Below are 25383 nucleotides of genomic sequence, written 5' to 3'. Positions count from 1 at the left end.
CTCTCACGCACAAACATCTTAAGATGACACTCTCACGCACAGACAAACATCTTAAAATGACACTTAGACACAAACAAACATCTTAAGATGACACTTTCACACACAAACACACATCTTAAGATGACACTCTCACACACAAACACAAACCTTTAGATGACACTCACACACAAACACCTTTAGATGACACTCACACACAAACACCTTTAGATGACTCTCACACACAAACACACACATCTTAAGATGCCTCTCACTACTCATTTGTTAAATTCACTAAACGCCGTCATATCGGCCCCCATGTCCCCAGTCTAATCCTAGTTAGTGAGCGCAGTACTTAGCGTCGAGCAGCTCCAGCGCTGTGACGGGGGCCAGTGGGGCCCAAAGGTGCAGCAGGGAATGGATGTGAGCCAGACTGGCCCAGTCCCAGCTGGGGGCCCCGGCCAGCACCTTCGGGAGGCTGCTGGGGTGGTCCCGCCTGCAGTACAGCCTCTGGTCCCAGAGCAGCTGGTAGTCGGCCCTCTTCAGCCTGGTGGACAGAAGACGGACAGGGGGAGACAGAGGGGCTTCAAGAATAGGATGGGAAGACCCCGAGAACAGCCGTAGAGACACTGGGTTTACAGTGAGGCTACTGGATTCAGTGAGGCATGGTCAGTCGTTTCTATAGGCTACTGGTTTCAGTGAGGCGTGGTCAGTCGTTTCTATAGGGTACTGGTTTCAGTGAGGCGTGGTCAGTCGTTTCTATAGGGTACTGGATTCAGTGAGGCGTGGTCAGTCGTTTCTATAGGGTACTGGTTTCAGTGAGGCGGGGTCAGTCGTTTCTATAGGCTACTGGTTTCAGTGAGGCGGGGTCAGTCGTTCCTATAGGCTACTGGTTTCAGTGAGGCGTGTCGGCGTCTGCTAAATGCCCTAATTGTAATAGTAGTTCAGTCGTTTCTAAAGGCTATTGTTTTCAGGTCTTAAAGCAAGTATACAAGGCCGCCTATAGAAATGTAGCATCACTATAATCAGTGGGTGAGGTCATTGAACAGTATTCAAGTGCTGACAGTTCTAGGGACAGGGGGGTGTGGTAACCCCATGGTTACGACCAATGGCCACTTTGTGATCATTCTGTTTTATTTATTAAAGGGGACATAAAGTTCCTTTCCCCCAATTCTTCTCAACCATGGCCGAGATAACCCCAACTACGAGTCTTTACTTGTTGTGGAAGTACCAGAGAAGTCGGACACAGTCTTTATGATTCATAATATCATCGGAGGCGCACATAGCCTTTGGCTGTGATATTAGATATAAATACCTATACATCATATATTATTATTATATTATATAGATCTAGAGCTCCGGGAGTCCGTAAACGGCAACAATCACTTCTCCATGCTGTGGTTCACTCTGAAATCTCATTGGTCAATAGGCAGCAGCTAATTTGCATTAAAGCTACAGACACCAGAAAGGGACTGAAACAGAGGGGATTTTTTTTCCTAAAAGCTATTTCCAGGAAACAGCTTCAAAAACATGTATTCTGGAACTCATATACTATGTTTACTTGTTGGGAAAACACCATAAAATGTCTCCTTTAACCTTTATTTTACCAGGCAGGAATTGCTTGAGATCAAATGAACTCTTTTTCGAGCAAGGCCTGGCCAAAATGGCCGTATTCTTAGGCACCGCCGTTGTGTATGAGCGTTACTAAGGTGCGTTCACACCACAAACGAACACACACAAAGTCAATGATAAGATGCCCATCGTGAACCATATCGAGTCATGGTTCACCACTTTAGTTTATTACATCCTACTATACAATCGTGTGGAGATATCTTAAACTTCAAGACTACGCTTCCAGTATTAACAATATCGTGATTAACTTACATTTTATTAGCAGTATAAGTATTCCCAATAAAACAAAGCGTCCCAATGGGTTGCATGGTCCTACCCGAAGGTGGAGGCCCGGCTGCAGATCTTCTCCAGCTTGCGCCGGAGGTCCGGGTCCAGTTCCTCCAGGGTGTCGGGCTCTGGGCTTGGGGCCGCAGGGGGCCCGACATAGAGGACCTCTGCTGAGGGGCTGGGGAAGTCCACCTGCACACACACACACACACACACACACACACACACACACACACACACACACACACACACACACACACACACACACACACACACACACACACACACACACACACACACACACACACACACACACACACACAGTAAGGGCAGCTGAAAGGTCACTACCTGACCTGGCTGGTGAATGACTATAAATGACATGGAAAGTCTCTCACTGGGGTTCTGAGACTTGTGAGACATGCCTCTCACTGGGGTTCTGACTGGAGAACAGAGCCTCTCACTGGGGTTCTGACTGGAGAACAGAGCCTCTCACTGGAGAACAGAGCCTCTCACTGGGGTTCTGGAGAACAGAGCCTCTCTCTGGGGTTCTGACTGGAGAACAGAGCCTCTCACTGGAGAACAGAGCCTCTCTGGGGTTCTGAATGGAGAACAGAGCCTCTCACTGGAGAACATAGCCTCTCACTGGGGTTCTGAATGGAGAACAGAGTCTCTAAATGGGGTTCTGACTGGAGAACAGAACCTCTCACTGGAGAACAGAGCCTCTCACTGGAGAACAGAGCCTCTCACTGGGTTTCTGAATGGAGAGCAGAGCCTCTAAATGGGGTTCTGACTGGAGAACAGAGCCTCTCTCTGGGGTTCTGAATGAAGAACAGGTGAATGAATGACAACGCTATGACAGGGTGAGGTTAGTGATGCCAGGGTGAGGTTAGTGATGAGCGCTACGACAGGCAGAGGTGTGTTCTAAGCGCTATGACAGGGTGAGTGGAGCTGACCTGCAGTACGATCCTCTCAGCAGGGCTCCTCCTCCGCCCCCCCACGGCCGCTGCAGCCGGCCCCAGAGGGGACGACCAGAGACACAAGAGATGTCTCCCTTTGACGAGCACCCTGCATAGAACGAACACACACACACACACACACACACACACACACACACACACACACACACACACACACACACACACACACACACACACACACACACACACACACACACACACACACACACACACACACACACGCCATAGTCCAAGGTAACTTACAAGTGAGAACAATCTACACTGGAGTAGCATAAAGCCTACAACGTTAAAGAATATGTTATGGTTGAGACGCGCGTGTCGACGTGCGCGGGGGGTTGACACATTGGGGTGTGTGGGGGCCGACTCGCGGGGGAGTCAACCACATAAAAGCCCAAAGCCCGGGTACTTCTCCTTACCTGTGGAAGTCGAACAGAGCCATGGATACCTTGCCCAGCAGCTCAGGGCCTTTCCTCTGCCTGTTGGAGTCTGGGGAACTGGTTGCGTTCTGGTTGAGCAGCCCGAACACAGACAGGCTGAGCACAGACTCCAGGGGCAGCACCGCCACCGCCATGGGGAAGATGATCCTGAGGACAACAGAGAGGTTATGGGTAGAGAGAGAGGTTGAGAGGTCAAGAGAAGTTAAGGGTAGAGAGAGAGGTTAAGAAAGGTAGAGAGAGGTTAAGGGTAGAGAGAGAGAGGTTAAGAGAGGTCAAGAGAGGTTAAGGGTAGAGAGAGAGGTTAAGAGAGTAGAGGTTGATCCTTGAGGGTAGAGACAGAGGTTAGGAGAGGTTATGGGTAAGCTATTTTCAGTATTGCACTTAAATATTTGCAGTCTTCCTGGAAATTATGATCAATTGGTACATTATTTATCATCTTTAAATCATGAATTTTCTGTAATTGTCCTACCTGAAACATGGCTTACAAAAGAGGCATTTATGAGCTGCCATCATATAACTTTACCCCTTTAGTCTAATCAGGTCTGGGGGAGGAGTGTCAGTCTTGTCCATCAAAATTTTGAATTTCATGATCGACTTGACATTTCTTTAAAGTGCGATGAAGTGGAGGTTGAATCTGTATTTCTTGAAATCTTGTCTTACAATAATAAAAAAATTTGGTCATAGGTGGTATTTACCGAACACCTGACACTGATATTATTTGCTTCAATAATAGCCCAACAAACAGTCTTGAGCTTAACAAGGAAAAGAAAATGTGTCCAGCTTTTCCCTTATATGCATTGCACAAAATATTTGCAAAAAAAAAGTTCAAGACAAATTTTCACAATGATCTTGTCTCAGGCGATGCCTTGACTCTGTTGGTTGTTATGTCATATTTGGACGTACATCTGTACATTTCTCCCAAAAAAATCTCACCAGAATTAACCATCTAAAGCAGGGGTGCCCAACCTTTTTCGCGGGCAACAATTCCTTTCTCCTCCATGTCGTCGTTCAGTCTATTTCAGATTGATGTGGACGTGGAAGAACGAGCGACATCGGAGAACCCGACGCAGTCGTTCGAGATTCATAAAATCGTCTGGAGGCGCACACAGCTTTTGGCCGTGATAATATATATTATATGATATAGATATCTACGTATAACATGATATAATTTAGATATAGAGCTCCAGGACTCCCGCTGGAGCACCAGGAGTATTCTAGAATATTTACAGAACACTGCCAAAGGCTGTGTGCACCTCACCATTGCGATACATCTACTGTAAACATAGAGCATGGTACCGTGGCCGCAAGCTGCTCAGGGCCAAACCCCCACCTTCCTCCTTGACCCGCCTCTCTCTTCCTCATTTGCATTAAAGCTACAGACACTGAAACAGCGCGTTTGGGGAAAGCTCAACGTGCGACTGGCTCGTACTGGCTGTAATTCTGCACCATGGCTAAATTTCGTCTTCAAATACTGTGTTAGGGGCACACCAACATCTATATTAAAGCATCCATAAAGAAGCATGCCATGGGACCTTTAGAAAAGATGAAAACAAAAATGACACAATGCTGAGCCTTTATACTACTAGTTTATGATTAATATGTATAGTATTAAATTCATAGATTCTGTGCATACCATATTTTAAATAAATCATAAGCTTATTCAGTTTTCAATCTGGTTCCAAACAAACAAGTTATCTGTAAATGTCAAAAGGTCAAAATTCATGTGATTGGCTGAGATTCAAGACAATGACCAAATTAAACTTCATATAAATGATGAAGAAATTGTTAAAGTTTCATCAACATGTGTTCTGGGTTATTGATGATAAACTCTCCTGGAATGAGCAGGTTGGTCTTGTCTGCAATTAGGTTAATAAATCACTTACGATCCTTAGAAAAATATGAGGGTTAGCTAAGTCTAAACCGCTATATATGTATCCCTACATTTAGATTTGTTGTAACTGATTTAAACAGATTTCTTTTTTAATTATTATAAAAAAAAATATTACTGCCTTGTATTTTGTTTTGTGTGTGTGTGCTTATGTGCGTGTGTTTTGTATTCCAATATGAAATGTAATTTGGGTGTGGTTTCCATTTAAGCCTGTAGAGGTTTCTGGCGCACCGCACCCACACATGTACTTTGTTTTAGCACTGCGTTGTTTTTTTTATACTTTTGTATGTGAAATAAACTAAACTTAACTTAGGGTAGAGATAGAGGTTAAGAGAGAGGTTAAGAGACGTTAAGGGTAGTGAGAGAGGTTAAAGGTAGAGAGCAGCGGTAGATAGAGAGGTTAAAGGTAGAGAGAGGTTAAAGGTAGAGAGAGGTTAAAAGGTAGAGAGAGAGGTTAAAGGTAGAGAGAGGTTAAAGGTGGAGGGTAGCGGTAGAGAGGTTAAGGCCGTTTCTCAATTCCTAGCACGCATACTACGGACTCGATGACTTGCAAGCACGTACTTGGCAAGTCTGTACTTCAAGCACATACTTGCGAGCACGCGAGTACGTACCTGCGATTGGAACAGCAGCGGACTCGATGACGTCACCACCTCTGCTCGTCCGTTAACTGTGCTACGGCCTCATTTAGGCATATACTACTGAACAATATAAACAAATGATATAAAACAAAATCCCAGCCTCTTTCATTTTCAAATAGTATGTAAATATTCTGAATGAATAAAAATTGAAAAGATATGCGTGTCCTGTCATGTGTATAAGCTATACACACACGACTTTATGTATATTTATATATTATCTTATATTATTATTATTATTATTATTATTATATTATATAAATATATATATAAGTTAAGAGTAACTTAAGCTACAGTTGTGCGTCTTCTCCATATTGTCCGCCATCGTACTGCTGTGAGTGCGAAATGCATCCTGGGATTTATAGCGATTGCAAGCACACACGAGCCACCTCCGATGCATGCTTGGTGAAACGGCGAGATTGAGCACGCATCAAGAACACTTCCGGGTTTTACGACAGTACTCGCTTGATGCGTGCTTCGAATTGGAACAGTGCTCGGGCAACGACTGATTACGTTTCACGAGTCCACGAGCACACGAGTACGCACAAGTACGCGAATTGAGAAACGGCCTAAAGGTAGAGAGAGGTTAAAGGTAGAGAGAGGTTAAAGGTAGAGAGAGAGGTTAAAGGTAGAGAGAGGTTAAAGGTAGAGAGAGAGGTTAAAGGTAGAGGGGGGTTAAGGGGGAGCGTAGTGGTAGAGAGAGGAAAAAGGTAGAGAGAGGTTAAAGGTAGAGAGTAGCAGTGGGAGAACAAGTGCTGCGATTGCTGATCTTGGTACTCACCAAGAAAATCTTCAGATCAACACATTATCACAATGAATAATAAACAGTATAATGTATGCTCAAACATTAATAAAAGAACATTACTAGAGTAAGTGGAGGGGTGTGGTTTAGTAAATGTGAAATAAGAGGAAATTTGCCACATGTTGTCATGTTATTAGGGAGGAGAGACGGAGAGGAGAAGGAGAAGAGGAGGAGCAGATGAATGAGAGCAGGAGGGCTGGAGGAATCAGCGTGAGGAGAGAGGTCTTACAGCTCGTCCCATCTGATGTGGTAGAAGAAGCTCTTGTAGGTCCCCACCTTCTTGGACTGGACCGGTTTGAACAGGTTCCTCCCATTGTGGGTGAGAGAGCAGGTCAGGTAGTACTTCTCATAACTGCAACGTAGAAACAAGCACAACGATCAATATATGTAGTATATGTATATCACCATTTGAATTACGATGAGGAGCACTATGTACAAATGTCTTAAATGATGAACATACAATGACATGCGTACGCTAACCACAGGAATATCAAGACTAGCATGCACGCACAAGCCATAACAATGCTAAAACTAGGATACACTCTCTAGCCTCAGCAACGCAAAACCTAGCGTGCTCCTTTGTGTGTGTCTAGTGTTATCAACCTGCGTGCCCAGACCCTTTAGCCAACAAGTGTGAAGCTAGCTCTGAAAACATCTTCTGGGAAAGAGTTAGACATAGCTGTTGATGCTGTAAAGAAGCAGCCCTGTTAGCAAAGGATTCTCTTCAGAAAGGTCAACCAGGTAATACGTGTGGAACGCACTGCTTTCCAATCACAGGCAAGGTTTCTAGAACCAGAGGAGTGGTAGATACCGGCCTACTCAGAGCGTGCTCCATCTTCACATTTTACTAAAATACAGAGGACTGCAGGGTCTGGTGATACATGAGCTCCGTTCACCTGGAGATGGCGCTCGCACTCCAGAAAAAAAACGGAACTAGTTACTAGCTGTAGGACTCTAAAATCTCTCTCTCTCTTTCTACCAGTGAGGACAAATCACAGACTTCATAAGAGGAAATAATCCTCTGTGCTGGGAATGGCTCTGGCCAGGCTATGGTCAACGTGTCTAGCCACATTCTGCTACTCTGTCTCTGCTCAGGTCGACCCATAACTCCCCCATCGCTCCCCTCCCCAGCAGTGTCCCCAGTGGTCGAGGCCCTGCTGACCTGCTGATCCAGGGGGCTGGGATCCCATGCAGGGCGAACACGGTGAACTGCAGGTGGTCCGTGGTGCCAGAGGCCTCCCGAGCGGCCCTCCCCTCGGAGGCCGGGCTGTCGGCGGGGGTGGGGCTGAAGGAGGGCGCCACGGGGCAGAAGGAGCGCAGGTAGAGTCTGGCCAGGTCGTAGACCGCCTCAGTCAGCTGTGCCATGCCCTTCTGCACGGGGCTGCCGTTACCTGCTGGGGGTCAAAGGTCAGGACTCTAGAACTGATGTTACTGTATGCATGTGTGTTGGTCTGTTTGTGTCTATAAAGGTACTCACAACAGGACGATTGACCAGAGGATCTTGATCCGAGCTGCAGGTGAAGAAATTAAGAAAAGAATTTCAATGATTCAGTTTAAACCTTTTAGTAAAGCCGTTGGGGGAGGGGCATGACCGTTTGGGGGCTTACCTCTGGGGAGTGCGCCTGGGGGAGGTTGGCCTGGTGGCGCAGCCTCTTGACGGCCTCGGTTATGGGCTGGGTCTCCACAGCGTCCAGGGCGCTGCAGAGGTTTTTCACCGTCTGGATCACTCGCTCCAACGTCTTGTACTGGGTGCTCTGGACACAGGCACAGCCATAAAACACTTTAAAAAGGGAATCATATTCCGTAATCACTTCGTTCAGTTGAAAACAGTTCCCCTTTTGTCTGAAAAAGTGTTGGTGAACATTTATTTATATATCTTTAGACATCTATCTATCTAAATGGGAAAAAGTTCTTAAATGGGGTAAATCCTCTCTCAGATCTGCAACCTCCAGCTAACTGGACTGGAAGCAACAAACAGAGGCTGTCTACAAGAAGGGTCAGAGCAGACGCTACTTCTTGAGGAAGCTTAGGTCAATTAATGTGTGTAGCAAAATGTTATGTACAGTCAGGTCCATAAATATTGGGACATCGACACAATTCTAATCTTTTTGGCTCTATACACCACCACAATGGATTGAAATTAAACGAACAAGATGCGCTTTAACTGCAGACTTATAGCTTTAATTTGAGGGTATTTACATCCAAATCAGGCGAACGGTGTAGGAATTACAACAGTTTGTATATGTGCCTCACACTTTTTAAGGGACCAAAAGTAATGGAACAATTGGCTGCTCAGCTGTTCCATGGCTTGGTGTGTGTTATTCCCTCATTATCCCATTAACAAGGAGCAGATAAGAGGTCTAGAGTTCATTTCAAGTGTGTTATTTGCATTTGGAATCTGTTGCTGTCAACTCTCAATATGAGATCCAAAGAGCTGTCACTATCAGTGAAGCAAGCCTAGCTGAAAAATCTAAACAAACCCATCAGAGAGGTAGCAAAAACATTAGGTGTGGCCAAATCAACTGTTTGGAACATTCTTAAAAGGAAAGAAGGCACCGGTGAGCTCAGCAACACCAAAAGACCCGGAAGACCATGGAAAACAACTGTGGTGGATGATTGAAGAACTCTTTCCCTGGTGAAGAAAACACCCTTCACAACAGTTGGCCAGATCAAGAACACTCTCCAGGAGGTAGGTGTATGTGTGTCAAAGTCAACAATCAAGAGAAGACTTCACCAGAGTGAATACAGAGGGTTCACCACAAGATGTAAACCATTGGTGAGCCTCAAAAACAGGAAGGCCAGATTAGAGTTCGCCAAACAACATCTAAAAAAGCCTTCACAGTTCTGGAACAACATCCTATGGACAGATGAGACAAAGATCAACTTGTACCAGAGTGAAGGGAAGAGAAGAGTATGGAGAAGGGAAGGAACTGCTCATGATCCAAAGTATACCACCTCATCAGCGAAGCATGGTGGTGGTAGTGTCATGGCGTGGGCATGTATGGCTGCCAATGGAACTGGTTCCCTTGTATTTATTGATGATGTGACTGACAAAAGCAGCAGGATGAATTCAGGATGAAGTTTCAGGCGATATTATCTGCTCATATTCAGCCAAATGTTTCAGAACTCATTGGACGGCCCTTCACAGTGCAGATGGACAATGACCCGAAGCATACTGCAAAAGCAACCAAAGACTTTTTTAAGGCATAGAAGTGGAATGTTATGCAATGGCCAAGTCAATCACCTGACCTGAATCCAATTGAGCATGCATTTCACTTGCTGAAGAAAAAACTGAAGGGAAAGTGCCCCAAGAACAAGCAGAGAGAGAGTTGCAGTAGAGGCCTGGCAGAGCATCACCAGGGATGAAACCCAGCGTCTGGTGATGTCTATCGATCCAGACTTCAGGCTGTAATTGACTGCAAAGGATTTGCAACCAAGTATTAGTGAAAGTTTGATTCATGATTGTTATCGGTCCCTTAAAAAGTGGCACATATACAAACTGCCGTTATTCCTACACCGTTCACCTGATTTGGATGTTAATATCCTCAAATTAAAGCTGAAAGTCTGCAGTAAAGCACATCTTGCTCGTTTCATTTCAAATCCATTGTGGTTGTGTATAGAGCCAAAAAGATTAGAATTGTGTCGATGTCCCAATATTTATGGACCTGACAAGTTTTATCAGTCTGTTGTGGTTAGTGCCATTTTCTTTGCAGCCATCAGTTGGGGCAGCGGCATCAGGGCTTGTGACTCTAAAAAGCTTAACAAGCTAGTTATGAGGGCTGGCTATGTGATGGGGACTGCTGTAGTGTCCCTGGTGGTGGTGATGGAGAGAAGGATGGTACAGAAATTGTTGAGTATTATGGACGATAATACGCATCCCTTGCACAATCTAGTGAGTAAACAAAAGAGTGTTTTTAGTGGGAGGCTACGACAGCTAAGCTGCAGAAGGGACAGATTTAAGAATACTTTTTTACCTACTGCAATTGCACTTTATAATAACTTCCCTTTTTAGTAAGGACAGAAGAATATCCATTCCTCCTGCAAACAGGTAAACTCTTCAAATGACTCTATCCAATAAGACTTTTATTGGGGGTCAAGCAGCAAAGCTGCGAGACAACCATTGTTATGCTATGTTTTCCTATTATTATTATTTTCCTGCCTTGGGAGTCTATGGCAGCCCATAGAACGCCATGGTCAGACGTTTTGAAATTTGGCAAACTGATGAAATGCATAGTCCTAAACATTTTATAGGGCGAGTGCTGCATGCAACGCTCAACTATTGTTCTTAAGTTTCTTTCTCTCTTTCTTTTACAAACTTTGCCCCAGTCTCCTTCCAAAATTGTTCACTTAGAGATTTTCTTTTAAATTTTTAAACTATTTAAGCTATTTTAATTAAATATTATTTATTTATTTTTACAATGGAAGTCAATGGGAGGAAGGCATCCACAGGCCAGATATCCGAAGATAACAACAGGCCACCAAGTTACTCTGTAACTTGGTCAATTTTTAACCATCAACATTTAACAAATCAACAAAACAATCAACAAAACAACTTCAATTAAATCAAAACAGAATTTCATTATAATTTATAGATTTTTCAGCATCAGTTTAATTTCAAACCCGCTTTGTTTATTTTCAGTTGTATTCCGTTGAGGCTAGAGCGTGTGACATCAGAAGCTCTAGCTTGGACTAGAGCGGCTGGAGCGGTGATGGCCAACAGGCGTGGCCATCACAGAAGCTCACCCATGTAGACGTTGCAGAGTTTAAACAACATCAATATTTAACCTAGAAACACAATGTCAAGTTTAAACGTTTATGTTATTTATTTTTACACTGGCGCTAAAATTATCTATTGGAAATATGATTGTTATATATCTGTTGTTTGTCCGTGGGGACCCCCGTTATATAAAGTACTTACATACATATGCGGCTTACTCCCGGCATAGGCTGAATGCTAACAACAATGCTTAAACAATCTTTTTAACGTCATGCTATCTACACAAACGATATGCCATATGAAAGCTGCATAATCTGGAATGGGAAAATCTATTTTCATATTCTGTTTCTCTGAGTGCCATTGGAATGTGCCTGTTTTCATGACCCCTGTGGGGGATGTGTTTAAAAGCGGTAATTGACCCTCTCGGGGAAGTGAGAGACCCGGGTTCCAACTGATAGGGCATGGCCACAACCCTCTTTATAACATCCCGAGGAGGTTAAATCAATAGATTACCATCCGGTTCACCAATACTTAGTTTTTTGGACAGAGCTGGGATGGAGCTGTTCTCTGCATCCTGACAACACAGTTAAAGAGGTCCATGCTTTAGCCAATGCATCGGACTTCAGCCTGCGGACCTCTTGGAGGGACGCAGGATGATCTCCCATATCGGGACTTCTCCTTGTGGAGCTCTTGGAGACGCAGGGAGGACTCCCATCTGAGGCCTTGGATTATTGTATTGTTTGTTTGATTGTTTGTTGTACAGTTGTTGTATGTTATTGTACCTTTATTACCCAAATGACGAATTACCATAATTGTTTTAAGTTCAGATGACTCTTTATTCAACTCGGTTTAGACAGTTTGTGATTGCCGTGGTCCAGTATTCCCACCAAAGCCCGATTTTGTGAGATACTGTAGATGTGAAGGAATAATGTCAATAACATACTTTTCCAAGTTACTACCACACATACACACTATCAGAGCAGCTCAGCTATTCTATAATTTATCTCAAATGTATTCAAACTTGATCACATTAGCTATTTGTTTAACTCTTCAGTTTATTTGTTTCAAACCATTTAACATTTTTTGCATCTTTCCTTTGTTTACTCCATTTAGACTATTCGACTGTCATATCCCTTGACTTTATTTAAGCCTTTTAACCTTTCGTTACGTCTTAAGCTATGTGGCTTTACTAACCTCACTCAGCACTCACTGCATTTTCTAGTTTTGTTGAGGTACACAGTGTGTGTGTGTGTGTGTGTGTGTGTGTGTGTGTGTGTGTGTGTGTGTGTGTGTGTGTGTGTGTGTGTGTGTGTGTGTGTGTGTGTGTGTGTGTGTGTGTGTGTGTGTGTGTGTGTGTGTAATATAGCCCAGCACACTGTTCTTTATCTTTACCTACATGTTCACCCGTTACCCTCCCAACTAGAAGCTTGTGCCTCTTTTCTGGCTGTTCCCAGGAGTCACCTCCAGTAGAGTTCCCCAGTACACCCCTCCGACCCGGCAGCCCAGTCCTACCTCGTTCTGCAGGCACATGGTGACCTGCTTGTGGTAGCCTTCCAGGTAGTCAGACAGGCCTTGTCTTGGGAGGACAGCAGCACACAGGGAGACAGAGAGGGGAAGGAGAACAGGTGGTGGTGATGGGTGAAGATCACGGCAATAGAGGGAAAAAGAGAAGCTTATGAACCCTTAGTGGATACGGTATACAGCCTCAGTAACTGCTCCTTCAGGCTCTACAAACGTTAGTAAGCAGTATCAGATCCACTTAGAGCATCCCCTGCCGTCCATGTGAGTCTCTAGGTGTTTTACCTGGTGACATTCTCTTTGAACGGCCTCTCCACCAGAGTCAGGTACTTCTCCAGGTCTATGGGGGAGCTCTCATCTTCAGCCTGCCATACACAGCGTGCAACAGAGGGGGGGCGCTTTATTAAAGCAATCATTGTGTGTGTGTGTGTGTGTGTGTGTGTGTGTGTGTGTGTGTGTGTGTGTGTGTGTGTGTGTGTGTGTGTGTGTGTGTGTGTGTGTGTGTGTGTGTGTGTGTGTGTGTGTGTGTCCCAGCAGGTCTTACTGTGCGGGCTAGGTCTCTTCTCATGGTGGACTGAGAGAGTAACTGTAACCTGATCTCACTCTCCCACTTCCTGCAGTTCTGGACGTACTCATGGCTCCCCAGGCTGTGTTTACTGGAGGGCACAAAGACTGTTAATAGGACTCTACTGATGTCATTCTTGGATCCAGAGTGCCTGCAGTTAAGCAGATATGAGGAGCTTCTAGCTCAAGGTATGTGTTACTAAATAGTATCCAGGTATTATTTCAAATCTGAAAATAAATCAAAACATTTTATGTAGTTAGTAATTTCTGCATTCAGTAAGGTTTGCGTTCCATTACCTAAGGATTGTGTGTGTGTGTGTGTGTTTTTGTTTTCATAAACAGTCTTGTATTTTTATTATATAGTTTCTTATCCTGTGTTTTCTGCTCTGTCACTGCTGCTGGACCCGATATACTATTACAGAACCTATATCAGAACAAACAGGAGTGAATGCATCAGAGTTCCCTTTTCTAATGATTAGACAGGTCCATAGAGCATCAGGGTCAAATTGTGTTTTCCAAAATCCTCATTGAAAAGAAAATGCTGGAATAGGCTCAATAAACAGCATGTGAAACTAGGCTTGTGTACCAAGGGTCAGAACGCTTTTGGACATCTGCCCTTCCGGGCTACAAAACCTCTGCATATATACTAATAATTAGGGCTGTGCGATTAACCAAATTTTTATTGCGATTTCTTTTTTTTTCAAACGATTACCAAACTAACATAATCGAGTTGAAACTATTTATTTTATTCATTAAATGTTTGATAGAAACAGCTGGAAACATATTTGTACATTATTTTCTATTTGAAAATTCTCTATTTGAACATTTTGTGGATTTTTTCAAATAGTTCTGTGACACTTTTTGTCTTACACGATTATTAAGCGACAGTTTTGACTGTGACGTCAATGACGCGACTCTCAAAACAGGCCGACGCAGCAATGGCACAATTCATATGTTGTGGTTGTGTCAAGTTCTACTCACGTCATATCCCGCCTTAATCATACGTCGTACTCATGTCATATCCCGCCTGAACCATACACCATCAGCGTCGACTGGTTCGGAGCTACCCCAAGGCAGGTACTACCTGAGCTGCTAACTGAGCCTCTAAACGGTGAAGCTGGGCGGATCCTCTCTGACAAGCCACACCCATAGGGGCTTACTAGTGGGGAAAAGACCCTCAGTCGGAACGCGCCTATTGCTCTATATAATTGTTTCTATATAATGACCAGTTCAGGGTTCAGTATCTCGTAATAGACCAGTAGGCCAGAGTCTACCTATACCACGTCTGACTAGGGTCTAGCCTCTCCATTCACAAACACAGAGCTGCCAATATTTACACATTCAGACCCCCAAATGACATTTAGTGTCCGTCTGTCGGTCTGTGTGTGTATTACACACTTCTGCAGGACCTCCTCCTGGCCGCAGACCTTGAGCAGGTAACAGGAGAAGTCCACCTGGTCCAAGTCGTCGTGCACCCAGCACAGGGTCTGGCTGACCAGCAGCTCCACTGGAGAGCTCACTGGGAGGGAGACGGAGGGGAACAGAAATGATGATAAGCAGGCTATTGAATCCAATTTGACACAAAGAAATGGGAGTAGAAATGTATACAGGCAGGGCTTTAATTCACCCTCTTCAGCCTGACTGAACCAAGATTAATAAAGAACTGAACTAATCCATCTCAATAAGGAGTAGATACGTGGCAGAGGTTTCTTCTTCAGGGAGTCCTACAGATAGGCTGCGGACACTGGGAATCTTACCAGAAGGTTAATATGCGAGAAGCCGAACCACAATCCCACCATCTGCCCCTATAACCACCATGTTGACGTGTCCAGCATAAGACGGTCCAGAGACTAGGACAGCATTGAGGAGGGGCACATTCAGCGGTGGGTGAGGAGAACACTGAACCACCAATCAATGGTCCATTTCACTTCTGCATTTCATGTCCAAAAGTAAAGCGGAGCTACGTTGAAAACACTCAGGTTGCTTGATATCAACCTTCCTATTGATCCTATATCTGAGATCCATGCGCTGTGGGGGGGGGCCTGCTCCATCACATGTCATCTATGTTGCCACATCAGGTAAGGCAGAAAAAGTATTACGGTTTATTTGTTTTTTATTATATTATGAGTGCACTGGTGATCTTTTTTTATTCAATTTGTTGGAATTGGTAAACACACAAAATGGGATCCTGCGAAATACAATAGAACTGAAATCCCAGTGGATTGCGTGTATTTGGAGTGGGTCTATAAAAGGCAGTGGTCTGCTTACTGGGAGGAGCTAGGCTAGCTACTAGAGGTGTTAAAATTAATCAAATAATCAATGCATCGCGATGCAGACATGGATGATGCTGCATCGAGTGGCCGACCGTAATCGATTATAATGCAATGATGTCGCTCGTTAATATTTCTGGCCACGGCATAAACATTCAAATGAAAAATAACATTCTCAGTAACCTGTTTAATCAAGAGTGGGCGCCAACCCGTCAATCGAGTAATAGGAAACTACATCAACAAATAAAAGATGCCTGATATGCCTGAATAAAGGCGTTATGAATAACGGCGTTAAAATAAGCATTCTATGCTTCCGTGTGGAAGCATAGATGTAGCAAAATTAAAATGGCAATTCATTTTTTAATTCAATAACGCATTACATTATGCAATTGTTAAAGTTATAACAATAAAAATAGAATAACATTTTATTCTATATGTACCGCCGCGTCACGTTTGTGGGACTGGCTGGTAGTGGGACTGGCTGGTAGTGGGACTGGCTGGTAGTGGGACTGGCTGGTAGTGGCACTGGCTGGTAGTGGGACTGGCTGGTAGTGGGACTGGCTGGTAGTGGGACTGGCTGGTAGTGGGACTGGCTGGTAGTGGGACTGGCTGGTAGTGGCACTGGCTGGTAGTGGCACTGGCTGGTAGTGGGACTGGCTGGTAGTGGGACTGGCTGGTAGTGGTACTGGCTCGTAGTGGGACTGGCTGGTAGTGGCACTGGCTGGTAGTGGCACTGGCTGGTAGTGGCACTGGCTGGTAGTGGCACTGGCTGGTAGTGGGACTGGCTGGTAGTGGGACTGGCTGGTAGTGGCACTGGCTGGTAGTGGGACTGGCTGGTAGTGGGACTGGCTGGTAGTGGCACTGGCTGGTAGTGGCACTGGCTGGTAGTGGGACTGGCTGGTAGTGGGACTGGCTGGTAGTGGGACTGGCTGGTAGTGGGACTGGCTGGTAGTGGGACTGGCTGGTAGTGGGACTGGCTGGTAGTGGGACTGGCTGGTAGTGGGACTGGCTCGTAGTGGGACTGGCTGTAATTCTGCACCAAGGCTGAATTTCTTCAAATACTTTATAAGGGGCCCACTAACAACGATATAAAATCATCCATAAAGTAGCATGCCATGGCACCTTTAAGGGACACCTCCCTGAAAACGTTATTAACATGTTAGTAACATGTGAATAAAGGTTTGTGTTGATAGCTCATTCGATGACATCCCAGTGTCCTTTACAGTAGTTGCTCAGTTAACTTTGCCTGCAGATGCCCAAATTCACACATAAAGGGCAATACCTCCAGGGACTGCTGGAGTCATGTGGAGAGGCGGTCAGCCCCCGGCGGTCACAGACCACCATAGCGGTAACAGATGAGCAGGTTCTAGTGATGGCTGTCAGGTCAGGTTCTAGTGATGGCTGTCAGGTCAGCTTCTAGTGATGGCTGTCAGGTCAGCTTCTAGTGATGGCTGTCAGGTCAGGTTCTAGTGATGGCTGTCAGGTCAGGGTCTAGTGATGGCTGTCAGGTCAGGGTCTATTTACCGTCACAGGTGAAGGTGACCGGCTCCTGGAAGTCCGATATCTCGATGGAGACCTTGACGGAACAGCCCCCGTCCCCCCCCCCGTCCCGCTGGGGGATGACTGGGCTGAGGATGTAGCCGGGGTTGGTGGACACGTCTCCGTGGGGGAAACGGGAGCGCAGCCTGGAGGAAGAGGAAGAAGAGGAGGGCGGGGACAGTAGATAACAAACTACTTTATACAAGTTATGAGAGACTCTGCTCAGCGACCACGGCCTGAGCAATGAAGGTTATCCAACACAACAGATCATCAATCCATCGACATCCAATGCTGCTCAGCTACAGCAGGGACGATGGTGTGTGGAAGAAATGGTCTCACATGGCAACTTCTGTGCAGAAGGCCACAGCCTCCAGGTTCTGGGCCTCGGGTTCCTGTAGTGCTGAGGGCTTCTCCGTTCCTCTGGTTCGGGCCTTCTCCTACAGAAGGACACATAGAGAGCAGGTCAGGCAACTGATCTCCTGTCACTAAACATTGCAGAGGGGAAAAAGAGCTGCTCCAATTGGCACTGGCACACACACACACACACACACACACACACACACACACACACACACACACACACACACACACACACACACACACACACACACACACACACACACACACACACACACACACACACACACACACACACACACACGAAGTGGCAGCAGTTATCTACCCCCCCCCCCCTTCTACTTTCATTCTACAGAGTCTGAGGCCCCGTCCACACGGAGCCGAAACGGGCGTAAACGATCTGGTTTCTTTTTATGCGGTTCAGGAATTCTCTGTAAAGACGGAGTCATTGGGAAACCGCATCGAGCTGTAGAAACGCTGTACTAAATATTCAAGGCGCTGGTTCTCCACAGAAAAAAGTGGAGCGCATCAAGCCTGCGCGCATACAGCCTGCGCGCTGTATACAAACGATCAGTCACGAGGATATTCAACCTTTTAAATTGAGCAGAAATACTTTTGAATGTACAGTTAGTTATTACATTTATCAAGGGTATTATTTAAAGCTATAAAAATAATAAAAAGAATAAAAAGAATAACGCAACTCTGACGTCCCCCAGCTGGTAGGGGGCTAATGACGTCATCGTTTGCGTTTCAAGCGTCCACACGAATCCTAACACGAAACCGCATAGGTCCGGATATATTTGAAACCACCCTGGGACATGGTTTCAGAAAAATGCGGTTTCACCAAAAAATGTGCTCCATGTGGACGGGGCCCGAGTCAAGCCGCAGTCCCTGAATGCACTTCCTTTCACACGTGAAGAGGCGGTAACAGAAGGGTACAAGCCCCAATCTCGGGCCGGGCTGTTTCCCAAAGTGAAGGCTGCAGCCTTGCTAGGACGCGTCCTTGCTAGTCGCGTCCTATGGAGATGAGACTAGAGTGCTAGCTCGAGTGCTTCCTAGCGTTTGTAACGTCTGACTTTGGGAACGACTTGGTAGTGTGGAAGCGCTTCCGCTTCCGCTTTTTAATACTGCGTGTCCGCTTGTAAACACATGTGCACTTATGAATAAAACATGGCAGCAATCAAGCTGATCGATATTTATTTGACTTTTGTCTGTTATGAATGCGGTCATGTCTCCTTCGCATGGAGCCTCTTTGGGGAAGTCACAAAAGCTTTGTTGTGGTTGATCGAATTGTCTTTATTAAAAGGAAAATCCATTCAATTTTTATAAAACTAAGTGAAATTGTCTGAGAACTTAATTCATGCATCACATTTACAGTACGGTTGATTACTATTATGCAGGGGGAAAAAGACAAAGAAAGATGATAAACGTGTATTTATTTGGATATATGATCTGATTCATTCATTCATATATGCCTACAATCTACCAGTGCTTTGAACACATAAGTATATCATATAAAATACAATTATATACGTTCATTAAAAATTACAAACATTGCAAATGATCGGTTGTGCATTAATTTTACAACATTGGATAGTGGCACTATCCCTTCCACCGGCAAACAAATGTTTGTGCGCCACCCTAAGGCGCACAAAAGCCTCCGTTTGCTGGGCTGACCCTAAAAAAAACGTAAAACATAAATAGGTATACATAAATAATGTAATCTTGTGAGCGAGTAAATTGACATTGGTGACAGTGGTGTTTAACATCAGCTACGTCTATGCAAAATATAGCAACGTATCATTAAGTTGCAAAAACGTTTGAAAAGTGGCACAGGCCTTTAGGCTTGATTATTTGCATTAACATGATGAATCTATAAAAAGCAATACGGCACAAAATATTTCTGAAAACTAATATAACTTCACTTCGTTTGAACGTGTACTTCTCTGCCATTTTCAAGAACCCGCCCAGTGAACGCAGAGGATTGTGGGTAGTTTTGGCTCGTCTAGGATGCAGCGATGCATCCTTGAAAAATCTCGGAATTCTCAAAAACGAAGGACCCGAAAAGGGGGCGTATTTCGAGTGTCCTCAACATTGGAACAGTGCTTGTCGGCGTTCGATGACGTAGCGTCCTTAAAAGGGCGGCCGTTGAGCATGCTTCCTTGACATTGGGAAACAGCCCCGGTGTGGGTTGGATCGGTATACATGGGTGCCAACAAGTTCGAGTTTCACACGCCGTCTGTTGAATCGTCGGCAGAATCGTCACTTCCGTGCCAAAGGGGGATAATAACAAACACAGTACCAGCAAGGTACTTCTCGACAACAGCGAAAGCTTAGTTGATTCAAGAAAATGTTGCGCAAAAGTTTAACGTCCTTTTTGGATGTCCTACATTGTTGCTCTTTGTTCATTGTGTCGCGTCCTTCTTTTTCCTTGGATTTATTAGCAGGCTACGATGCTTACGTAGCTGCCGCGGCTATCGCCATCCGGCTTAAACCCCGCCCTACCATAAGGGTACTGTCAGCGGTAGAAACGCGAGCCGTAACTGAGCTGGGCCAAACTGCATCTTCACAACTGGGCCATGGCGTGCTGGGCCGAAGCACACCCACCGGTGGATACGCGCCAATAAAGACCGGCATGTTAGGGCAGTGACATCACCACCCTCCGGTAGGGAGGGGAGGGAGACGGTAATGAGGCTACCAGCATGAAGAATTCATTATTGACTCTAGAAGGCCTCCATGGGTTCTGTCATGTGACAGAAGCTAACTGTCACGTTTCATCACCACTCGTTGTGATACCACTTAGGCCCCGTCCACACGGAGCCGAGACGGGCAAGAACAATCAGGTTTCGTTTTATGCGGTTCAAGAATATCCCCGTAAAACGGATTCATTGCGAAACCATAAGGGGCGCTGCTTCTGCTAAAGAACTCCAGCAAAGAACTGGAGCGCATCAAGCATGCGTGCATACAGCCTGCGCGCTGCCGCTGTATAAGAACATTCAGTCACAGGAGATTCAACCTTTTAAATTTAGCAGAAATACTTACAATGTACAGTTAGATATTACATTTATCAAGGGGCTGTATTTAAAGCTACAAAAACAATACAAATCAGTGTTTCCCGCAGGATTTTTTTCAGCAGCGGTGGTGTGGTCCCCGATCCCTCTAGGGGTGTCCGGGGGCATGCCCCCCCGACCGAATTTTTTTTGTACCCTTTACATTGGAATGCATGAATCTGGTGCACTTTGAGAGGAGAATATGCACTTAAATCCTATTCAAACAGTCCTGTGTATTACTGTAGATGGGATTATTGGTGTTGTAACTTTGCCTTTTGTGTCTTCATTTACAGATTTTAATTTTTTTGTATAGTAATATTTAAACCAAAAATGCCACAACGCAAATATAATTTGCACAATTTATTTACAGATTTTTGCCTCATGCTTAAACACTAAACATGGTTGCTATGCCCAAAGCATAACTGTTTTTTACATAAGACACTTTGTTCAAAAATATAATCTCCTGCAACAATGGGCAAAACACATATTTTTAAATTATAAACCTAACTAAAATTTGAAAATAACACAGACTCACACATGCTAATTGAATACCAATCAGTGTGAGCCTTAGCACTACAAATAGACCTCAGGTGAGCTCAGCTTCTTTGTGAGACAGTGAGAGTCAGGGGAAGAGGACAAGAGAGCGATGATAAGCTTGTTATTGCTTAAAACACTTCTTCTTAGTCTTGGGAGTCAAAAAGTGATGAGAAAATTATAAAATAAATATAAGTTATACATACCGTATTTTCCGGACTATACGTCGCTCCCGAGTATTAGTCGCATCAGTCAAAAAATGCTCCATGACGAGGAAAAAAACATATATACGTCGCATCGGTGTATAAGTCGCCTTTATTTTTAAACATTTAAACAAGAACGTTTAGTCTGGAGAGACTGAATAAAATTGCAATAGCAATATAGGTGTGTCGGTCCCACTCGTAGTTGAGAGTATACCGAATTCAGTGACACCGGGATTCCACCGGACGGGTATGCGCCGCGGTCCTAAACCTGAGCGCACGATCGGGAGGTGGAAGTTGTGCTCACAAGTCCAGCGGAGGGCTCCAGTTTTCGCCGGCCAAGTCATGCGCTGTGATATGTGTGACAGCTATGTTGTACAACATTGCAGCTAAGGCTGGGGTAGCTTTGGTTGAACCGGAGGACATTGAGGACGATGACGACGAGAATATAATTTATTCGGTGGTGCAGTAGGCTTGCAGCGTTCAGTTGTAGGCCTAATGAATGACGGTGCCATCTTGCGGCCGAAGATTATGTACGCACAATTTTGGCATATAAGTCGCTTCGAAATATAAGTCGCAGGGCAAGCCAAACTACAAAAAAACCGCGACTTATAGTCCGGAAAATACGGTAATAGAAACTATTCATGATCTTTTAAGAAGTCCTTAGGTTTTTTCCCTGCATTTATGCTAATGACCACATGCTTACAGGCGATTAGCATAAATCCCTAACTAAAATACGCGATGAAAACGGATTTTATATGACAATAAAGAACAACATCGGATCTAACAGTATCGATTCATTTTTCAAAGTTCCCGAAAATACCTAGGCTATAAATTCCTGACTGGATATAAGCTCATGTAAAGGCTATGAGTGATCCCAAAAAGAGCGACAACACGCACACACACACATAGGCCTACACACACACACACAATACTAGAGGAAGAACGGCACGGAGGTTGCGGTTTATAGATACAATAAAATGATTGGGCTCAGAGGGTTTTTAACACTGGTGGTCATGTAGCGACACATTTTAGCAACTTACTTTCTCTCTCTCTCTCTCTTTGTGTCTCTCTCTCTCTCTCTCTCTGTCTGTCTCTCTCTTTCCTCGATCTGCCGCTTCACTCGCTACTGCTAGAATCAATGTAACTTTGCAACCGTGTAGGGTAGCCTTCTACCAACAACTGCCACACTCGCTGTGTATTTTTCTTCTTTGATGTTGGTTACGTGACGATGTGCCGCGTGCTGCGCAATTGACGTTACGCGCTGTACATTTTCTAAAAGGAGCTACGTAAAAAAAATAAAATAATAATTAGGAGAAGGATTTTTATTGCAGCGGCGGAGAAAATTCAGCAGCGGCGGCGCGCCGCTGCTGTGTGAACGTGGGGGAAACACTGCAAATAAATAAATTAATAAAATATTCTACGCAACTCTGACGTCACCCAGCTGGTGGGGAGCTAATGACGTCATCATGTGCGTTTCACACGAATCCTAACAAGAAACCCCATAGGTCCGGATAGATTTGAAACCACCATGGGACATGGTTTCAGAAATATGCGGTTTCGGGCACCGGATCCACCGGCTCCGTCTGGACGGTCGGCCGAAACGCACAAGACTTATGCGGTTTCACCAAAAATCGGCTCCGTGTGGACGGGGCCTGAGTCAGGGCTGTAAATAGGAGTGGCCTTTACCCCACTGACATAACAGGCATAAGCCCTGTTCACACCTGGTGTTGACCTGTGTCCTGGGGGCCCTTTACACCTGGTGTTGGCCTGTGTCCTGGGGGCCCTTTAACACCTTGTGTTGGCCTGTGTCCTGGGGGCCCTTTAACACCTGGTGTTGGCCTGTGTCCTGGGGGCCCTTAACACCTGGGGCCCCGTTCACACAAAGCCGATTTCATGGCGAAACCGCAAAGGTCTTGTACGGTTCGGCCTTCCGTACACACGAAGCCGGCGAATCCGCTGACCGAAACCGCAAACTTCTGAAACCACCCTCGGAGGTGGTTTCAAATCTACCCGGTTTCGTTTTGGATTCGTGTGTACGCCTGAAACCGACTGAAACCGCAAACCATGACGTCATCGCCCCACCCCTCGACCTCTTAGCCAATGGCTCTTAAGCCTGCGGAGTCTCAGAAATCACTTGCGAGCATGTGCATAAGGGCAGCCTTTATGCGCATGCTCGCCTCTTCTTCTTATTTAATTTCTTCTGCATTTCTGTACCAGAAGCAGCGCCCCTTATGGGCCTGGAATGTGTACTACAGCGTTTCTACAGATCTACCCGGTTTAGTTGGCTTCGTCTTTACGGAGATACTTCGAAACCGGATACTTCGAAACCGGATAGATCGAAACCGTAACGGTTTCGCCCGTTTCGGCTTCGTGTGAACGGGGCCTAAGTTTCCCCTCCTTGCCAAAACCGACCTTCAGAACATGTTTTCAGAACTGCTGGAGACATTGTCCGCTCTGAACGCAGTGTTTTGTCCGCAGAGCATGTTGACCAGTTGGTCTTTTTTAAAGAAAAACCTCCCAAAGGACACTGGAGGACATATTTGATTATTAGATTATTGATTGTTATGGTGGAATGGTTACCAATACATTTGTTCTGAAAGCTATTACAGGCTCTTAAGTTAAGCTTGTTTTTTTTTGAAGAAAAACCTCCCAAAGGACACTGGAGGACATATTTGATTATTATATTATTTATTGTTATGGTGAAATGGTTACAAATACATTTGTTCTGAAAGCTATTACAGGCTATTAAGTTAAGCTTTTAAATGTATGGTTTTTGTTTAACATCTGGAAGAGCAAAGCAATAAAATGTTGAAATTATAATTACGATTTTTTTGTGAGTTGATGATGAAACAGGTTGTGTTAAATGGGCATATGATATCGTCTCATATCGATCGCAGGCCACTGAATCGAATCGAAATCGTATCGCGGCAGACTTTTGATATCGGCAATTATCGTATCGTTGTCCAATGAATCGATTTAATATCGTATCGTGATGAAACCAGAGATTTACACCCCTAGTGCTCAGTCAGCAGCAAGTACAACCGACTTTTTTTCCCAATGACTGGAAACTGGACAGATCGCGAAGTAAAAGGAGCTCATATTTCTTAATTCATAAATTTCGGTTTACCGCCTTCGGCTGGGCTGTCCCTTGGCCCATTTATTCCGGAATTGCCGTGAGTGAATTGTGAAAATCACTAGAGGCGCCAGAAAGGGTTTTAAGATGTGACGATACCTGTCTAAAAGATTGTGTTAATTGAAGGTACTCTGACAAGGATGTGTTGAAAATAACGGTAAGGGTTATGCCAAGAGTTTCAAGCCCTACAGAGAGGGTCAGTCTGGATCCTTTCTGCTGACATCAATGGCATTAGTAGGTTCTAGGGCTGTCACTTTTTCCAAAAATGAAATTCGAACGAATTTCGAATGTCCATAATTAATTCGAATACATTCGAATACATTCGACCCCCCCCCCACCCCCCAATAGAACTATTAAAAATTTTTTTTTTTAAAAAACAACTGTTGTCGTGTTTCTTTTTATTTCTTGTGGAAATCACGTATACCTACTGAATTCATAACCGCAGGATAAAAACACATCTTTGATAACACATTTGTAAACACAACAAGAGGAAGCTCCGACACACAAGTGCGGCTGTCTTTTACGCATTAACAATAACTGCTCGGAGCGCGATATGCGGAGCGCATGTCGTCCATGGCACACACAGCCTAAACGAACAATCTGTGAGGCCGACCTCCAACACGGCATGCTGCTCTTTTTATTCCTTACGGAAAGAAAATTACAAGTAGTCTCGCAGCTCTCCGTTACCGCTGCAGCTGCTTCCGTCAGCCGTGCTGTATAAGTCCCCAAACAGGCTGCCCATCGCGCCCAGCGCAGCAGCGGACTTTTCTCCCTGTCGTGTGCGATCAGTGTCGGTCTCCGTTTCAATGAGCTCGTGTGAGAGGCTTTCAGTCACGAGATGTTTCTGTGCAGGGGAATGGTGGACTAACCGGTAGAAGCGGGGA

At 44.9% G+C, this 25383-nt stretch overlaps 1 protein-coding gene across 4 annotated transcripts in view; it reads right to left on the bottom strand.

Annotated features, from left to right (window-relative positions):
- pik3c2a (phosphatidylinositol-4-phosphate 3-kinase, catalytic subunit type 2 alpha) overlaps nucleotides 1-25383 on the bottom strand; it is an 88456-nt gene that overhangs the window by 27431 nt on the left and 35642 nt on the right. For 3 of the 4 annotated variants that reach the window (XM_056598483.1, XM_056598484.1, XM_056598486.1), the window contains 14 exons: nucleotides 17562-17659; nucleotides 17208-17368; nucleotides 14812-14932; nucleotides 13394-13505; nucleotides 13135-13214; nucleotides 12844-12907; nucleotides 8222-8368; nucleotides 8092-8125; nucleotides 7777-8008; nucleotides 6844-6966; nucleotides 3269-3436; nucleotides 2829-2940; nucleotides 1925-2067; nucleotides 332-523 (listed from right to left, as the gene is read on the bottom strand). In XM_056598483.1, the coding sequence (XP_056454458.1) occupies nucleotides 332-523; nucleotides 1925-2067; nucleotides 2829-2940; nucleotides 3269-3436; nucleotides 6844-6966; nucleotides 7777-8008; nucleotides 8092-8125; nucleotides 8222-8368; nucleotides 12844-12907; nucleotides 13135-13214; nucleotides 13394-13505; nucleotides 14812-14932; nucleotides 17208-17368; nucleotides 17562-17659 (1787 nt within the window). The remainder of the gene's footprint in view (nucleotides 1-331; nucleotides 524-1924; nucleotides 2068-2828; nucleotides 2941-3268; nucleotides 3437-6843; nucleotides 6967-7776; nucleotides 8009-8091; nucleotides 8126-8221; nucleotides 8369-12843; nucleotides 12908-13134; nucleotides 13215-13393; nucleotides 13506-14811; nucleotides 14933-17207; nucleotides 17369-17561; nucleotides 17660-25383) is intronic. The other variant, XM_056598485.1, reaches the window with a different exon arrangement.

Source organism: Gadus chalcogrammus, chromosome 9 (assembly GCF_026213295.1).
Source record: "Gadus chalcogrammus isolate NIFS_2021 chromosome 9, NIFS_Gcha_1.0, whole genome shotgun sequence".
Classification (NCBI taxonomy): Eukaryota; Metazoa; Chordata; class Actinopteri; order Gadiformes; family Gadidae; genus Gadus; species Gadus chalcogrammus.
Note: the sequence above shows the minus strand (reverse complement) of the source record. Positions and strands in the feature narration are given on the sequence as shown.